This window comes from Geospiza fortis, unplaced genomic scaffold, assembly GCF_000277835.1.
Source record: "Geospiza fortis unplaced genomic scaffold, GeoFor_1.0 scaffold53, whole genome shotgun sequence".
NCBI lineage: Eukaryota > Metazoa > Chordata > Aves > Passeriformes > Thraupidae > Geospiza > Geospiza fortis.
In genome coordinates, this window is record NW_005054305.1 from 2890205 (window position 1) to 2896259 (window position 6055).

Sequence of the window (6055 nt, forward strand, 5' to 3'; positions counted from 1 at the left end):
GGAGCCGGCGTCGGCCGCTTTTACCAGGCAGGGACAGTGACACCCTGCGACCCCGGGGCTGCCCCGCAGGTACCGCCCTGTGCTCGCTGCGGTTTGGTGTCACACTCGTTTCAGCAGTGCCCAGCGACAGGACGAGAAGCAATGGCCAGAAACTAAAACACGCCAAGTTCCACCTCAACATTAGGAAGAACTTTACGTTGAGGAGGTCGGAGCACTGGAACAGATGCCCGGGGAAGTCATGAAGTCTTCCTCTCTGGAGACATTCCAAACTCACCTGGACGCGTTGCTGTGTCGCCTGCCCTGGGTGACTCAGACTTGTTAGGGGGTTGGACCAGAAGATCTGCAGAGGTCCCTTCCAACCCTTTCAGTCCTGCGAGTGCCACTATCCTGCGAGCGCCTTCGCCGCCGCTCGGCTGCGCGGGCTGGGCTCCGCTCTGCCCGGGGAGCGCCCCCGGCTGGGGCGGGACGCGGCGGGGACAGACACCGAGAGGCGCTCAGAGACACGGGGGGCAAACCGGCCTCACAGAGGACTGTAACACTACGAGAATGGTGCATCGACAGAGGGGCAAACAGGGTCTCTTTGGAAATCGCTTTGGTAGCGTGTACAACCGTGGTGCAGGTGAAAGAAGATTGTCAGCACACACTGCTTCTAAGAGCAGCACAGCCAAAAGTAACTTAAAAGAGAAATTGGGTGCTACCAGCGACAGCAAGTGAAGTACTCGCTTTTGTCAAGGCCCTTTCGTCCACCTCTCCTTCCCCTCTGTTTGTCCTACCCTTATTTATTCTCCACTACACCTTTCATCCGAAGAGCTGGCACCTTGTTTTTCTGCCTTTAGCACATGAGAGGGGTTTTGCATTTTGAAAACTCCTCTGAAATCCTGCAACAATTTATTAAGGGAGCAGAGAAGCTTTGCAGTGTTGTAGGATGACCAAGTCTGTGTCATATGCAGAAGGAGCACTGAAGGGGCAGGGCGGGAGCCACAGGTGCCGTGACAAACTATCACAAAAGATTAGGATGAAACTTCTGTTCCAAAAGGGGGCAAGTTTAGACCTGAACAATTTTTCTGAAACTCTTCATGCATAAATAATGAGGCAAGCTTCATTTCTCTATGTCTACAGCTACATGTATTTTTAATCTTTGAAGAATGACATAGAAAAACGAAGAAAATGAACAGTTTCACACCTGCAGATAACACAAATGTATCATATTTGAACTTCTACTGCCTTTTGTTAATTTTAATTAGTTTATCTTACTTAAGAGATCTGCTTCCAGGGGTGCTTTAGTAATAATTATATAACATCTGAGAGGCTTCAGGGAAGGATCACATTGGCTTTCTTTTCTTAGGAGCAGAGCTTCAAGTTGCTGCCCTTACTTTCAAAGCAGTAGCTGTGTCATCCTTATACCTTTTTCTTTATTTCTTCCTTCTGCTTCTGACTTTGACCCATCTTTTACAATGCCATAAATGCTTTAAGTAACCTCACAATAAAACCTTTTCCTATTTTTTATTTATTTTGCATACATTAATACAAAATTAAAATATGTATATTATCCCCACATAGTTCTTACAAGTTTAATAGTGAAATTGAGGTATTGTCACCCACCTACTCTATAACCCATTGCAATGCAACACAGAGTTTACAGTTCAGTTTCACTCTTCAGCCAGTTAGTGCAGGGTTTTTCTCTGAATCTGAGTAAGAAAGGCCTGAAAACAAATAACTTAATAAATTTAATTATTTAAAAAGACAAAGTAAAGGCCAACAGAGATAGCAAGTAAATCAGAAGCCATGGTGTCCACGATTAATCCTGGATGGACTTCTTTGACAGGCTGCCATTCCATCTCTGGAGAAAGGCTCCTCTTTGGCTGCAGTATTTTAGTTTTCTTACAAGAAAACAGCTATTTCATAAAGGATGTTCACGAGAGGGCTTTTCTCCTTGTATGCTTCTAGATAAGGGCAAGGCCATGCAGTTGCTCTAATCACCTGCACCCGGTGCCAAGGAGGTAGTGAAGTTGGTCCTGCTTCCAAGGGTTTTGTGCACCACAACCCAGGCCCAGAGGCAGCACAGCACAGATCGGGACCTGCTCCACTTAACTGTACTGTGAATCACTGACTTCTGGATGTACAGGGCTCTCCTGGCCAGGATCACTACACTTCCCCTGCTTCCATCCTCTCCAAAGAGTGTCTATTTTTCACCCATGTTTTGCCTCCTTGCACATCCCAGAGTAATAATGTCGCAGTGAATTTTGGACTTTGAAGTGTGGAAATGAAAAAGAGAGTGTTGCTGATATTGAGGTTTGGTTTTGTTTTGTTTTGGTTTCCATGTCATTCCTTTGTCAGATAACCTGCTGAAATTAGTGAATTAGAAAGCATGAAACGTGTCCCATTTTAGGGCTGAACACACTGGCAAACAGCCTTGCACAGAACTCACTGAACTGCTTTGTCTGTGATTTTCACAGTATAGTATTTTTTATATCCTCTCTGTGATGGGACAACCTTTATGCACTGACACTTTGTGTTCTTCCTCTTCAGACTAGAGCATACTAGTCATATATGAGATGTATGACTGGGGAACAGAGTGCACACAGAGAAATGAGAAGTGGAAATAGTAAACTACACATGATGGTTTGTTTTCACACAGTAACATGTTAAATAACTCTGTTAGCTCACCAGCATCCGTAAAAATTTGTTCCTTAGCAGCTTTCTTGCAGCCCTGGCACACTTGAGGAAACTGCTCCCCAACTCTGAAAAACCATGCAGCAAGCACAGGTCCTTGCTGCATTTCCATACAGATTTTATTTACTAGGTTGGCAAAACACAGACACGGGAGAATTAATTAATGTGCTGACACTCTCAGATGTGATTCTTGTGGATCTCTCTGGATTACCATGAGCAACTGCCAGTGAGTGATCAAAGCAAATGTTCATGTTGTTCTGAAATGCCTGTAATAGGAATTCTTGCAGATGCTAGTCTGTTGCTGAAGTTTCTTTCATACTTTGCAGGTAATAACCATATAGTGTAGTGAATTTGTGGATGGTGTGAGTTGGATTGCCTCCTGAGCTGAGAAATGCTTTTTGCTGCTCAAAGCAGCACTGAAGCAAGCTCAGGTGGTTTCTTGAGGTATCCTGTAGCAGGGAAAAAATCCTATGGCAGAGAAAAGTTCCAAAGTTCCTTTTGACAGACCCATTTTTATCTGAATGCAGGTATGGCAGGAGAAAAAGTGAGAATTCTCTGCTGGTCCTCTTCTCTCAGGAGGCTCCTAAAACCTGCTAGTAGTTACTTAATAGAAAAGCTTCTGGATTTCTGTAGCTCTACAGAAGGCAATTGTACCCTGCTCTAGCCAGCACAAAAACTGGGTTGTGGCTCAATGAGAAGAAACATTTCTAACCAAGGTGTTAAATCACCTGTACATATGCTTCTCCTTAGTCTTACCAGACATGTAGTTTTAGAACAAGAACTAGGCTTGTTTAATGCACTTTGTTTTTCTTGTGACTGAACCAGTTTGATTTGGTTTTAGTTCCAAAATGATAAGTCAGCTGCACGTGGAGAGTTTGTATCTACAAACCATACAGCTAATTTATGTCACTAGTTTAGACCACAATCTAGCAAAATGCATCACTGTGGAACTGAAATCAGCTGAACTACTTTGTTCTCAAATGGACAAATGCTCATTATTGGATGGCCCAATTAAGATTTCTATTACAGAATGAGATTTTTATTGAATGTAGAGTGGAATTGGAGCATTAGAGAAAAAATTAGTGTTTTTTTGGTAAGTAACTATAGCAAAATGCTCTCCTTGAGCTATTCTTAAGACACTACTGGAATAGTCTCAACAGAAGAAAATCCTGCCCAAAATCAGGGTCCAGAACTGAGGGGATTAATCATTAGTATATGACATCACATTGTTCTTATTTCTTCTCAATCTTCCTTTTTTTAATTGTAAAAGAGGAGTTGAAAATGCATCATGTTGTTTGAACTGTTGTATGCAAAATAAAGCGGGATTATGGATATTTTACTCAAACTTTAATTCTTCTGTATTTCTTAGTTCTGTGTTTTTCACTTATTTGTGATTCACTCCTGATTGAATGAATATTATTTGTATCTTGTTTAAGCTTTTCATGCTTTAGTATTAGAATTCAGTTGCAGAATGAAATGAGTAATTATTCAGTGCCCTGACAAGACAGAACAAATAATTTGAATTCAAGGTAGCAATTTGGGTTGCTCCCTGACCTCAGGGTTTTCTTTGGCTTGATTGATTTGATTTGAGCTTTAAATGTTTTTCTTTGCTATCTATGGTTCAAAAAGCAGTATTTGTGTAGACTTTATAAACATTTTAAATATCAAAATTAATGCATTGCTGTGAAAAATATAATTTTGGGAGATGCATCACCACAAAGAACAGTGAGGTTCAGTTATATTCTTTTAGAATACCCCAAATAGTTTGGAAAACTCCACGGTGTTGTTATCCTTTGTTTGAAAGTTGTGGATATGTATTTCATATCTACTTCAATAGAATGTTTCAGACGGACAAAGACAGGAATTATCTGGTAAATAGTCCTGTGCACCATATCAGTTCAGCTACTCTGTTATTAATTTAGTATCTCTAAACATGCTGGAGATTCATTAGCCACATTTATCTCCATTTCTATTTACTAAGACTTTTCACAAATATAAATGACAATGAAAGGAAATTAGCGAGTCCTCTGAAATCTGTCAGAGATGTCTACAGTCCATACAGTTTTTGTGATTTATTCTCTGTGCCTCCTTGTCTGGTACATTTTCTTCCTGGCCCAATAGCAGATTGCTAAAGTCTTTAATATCAATGCTTTTATATTTAGATTTAGAGAAACACTCATAAAAAGTGGCAATAACAGTTTAGAGTTATTTAATAATAAAAAATGTGTACAGTAATGTAAAGTCACTTGTTCAGCTAAGTCAAAACTAGCAACTTGTAAAGCACAAGCATCACAAAGAGATTGTTGTCAGAAAGTTTAGGTCTTGTCATAGTTCCCTATCTAGATTTATAAGGCAATTTACTATTAGGATGAACAGATGCAGCAGCATCTTTTCTAGGTCTTTATGGATTAAAGCTTTCAGTTATGCTTTGGTCAGAAGTTAATTGATTAAACAATAAGCTCACTGTTTATGTTTCTTTCTCTCTCTCTTTTAAAATTAACTGGAATATGTGATTTTGTCTGATAAAATATGCGTTTTTGTCATTTCTGAGACTAGGTATATATTCTTTTTATTATCTTCTCAAAAATAATTAAACCAACTCTGTTTGTGACACCGAAGACAAAGATGGTCTTGGATTCACTCTAACTCTGAAATAATTTCTGCAGAACTGCTGTGCAACCAGTAGCTCTCCATCCAGAATGTACGTAGTTGATAATACAGTGCTAGATTTATCCCTACTCAGTACCATCCTGGGTCGGTTTTTTTTCCTTTTTTTCTTTTCTGTAGGTTGTTAGTTTGTTTTAGTTTTTGTTTTGCCAGTTTCGCCTGATTGTCACAATCATTCTGAACCCTAATCCTGTTCTCTGGAATGGGTAGAAATTCTCCAAGCTTTCGAGAACGACAAAGCAAAGTTTACCTTGAATTCTTCCCAACTGTGTCAGTATAAAATCACACTGGAAAAAACCATAAATTACAAAAACTGCAAAAACGGTGAAACCTATGCTTTGCACGCAAGGAGATCTTTACTGATCAGTGCCGTCTCTAAAAGAGATGCCTTAAACTTCCCGAGGTTAAATAAAAGAAATGGATTTCTAGAACGGTAACGAAAACTGCTTGAAACACCTGTTAATCTTTTAAATAATTTTAAAGGAAATGTTGTAGTTATGTCAATCGTTGCATCCCGAGTGCCATAAATGCAAGGCGAAAACGGCTGCATCAGTAAAATCCTCAGTGAAACAGAATCGCTTACACACTTTTGTTTAAAAACAGGATGCAGGGAATACGGGAAAAGTTCCAAGACGGATATAAAGGACGCGCGGCAACGCGAGGCAGGAGCGCACAGTCCGCCCGCTCCCGCTGTCCCTGCGGCGGAAGGAAGGGC

General features: G+C 40.5%; 1 protein-coding gene across 1 annotated transcript in view; it reads left to right on the forward strand.

Annotated features, from left to right (window-relative positions):
* The first annotated feature begins 546 nt into the window (after positions 1 to 546).
* IMPACT (impact RWD domain protein) overlaps positions 547 to 6055 on the forward strand; it is an 18620-nt gene continuing 13111 nt past the window's right edge. Inside the window, exons 1-2 of the mRNA XM_014311980.2 lie at positions 547 to 619; positions 5551 to 5773. Of these exons, the coding sequence (XP_014167455.1) occupies positions 547 to 619; positions 5551 to 5773 (296 nt within the window). The remainder of the gene's footprint in view (positions 620 to 5550; positions 5774 to 6055) is intronic.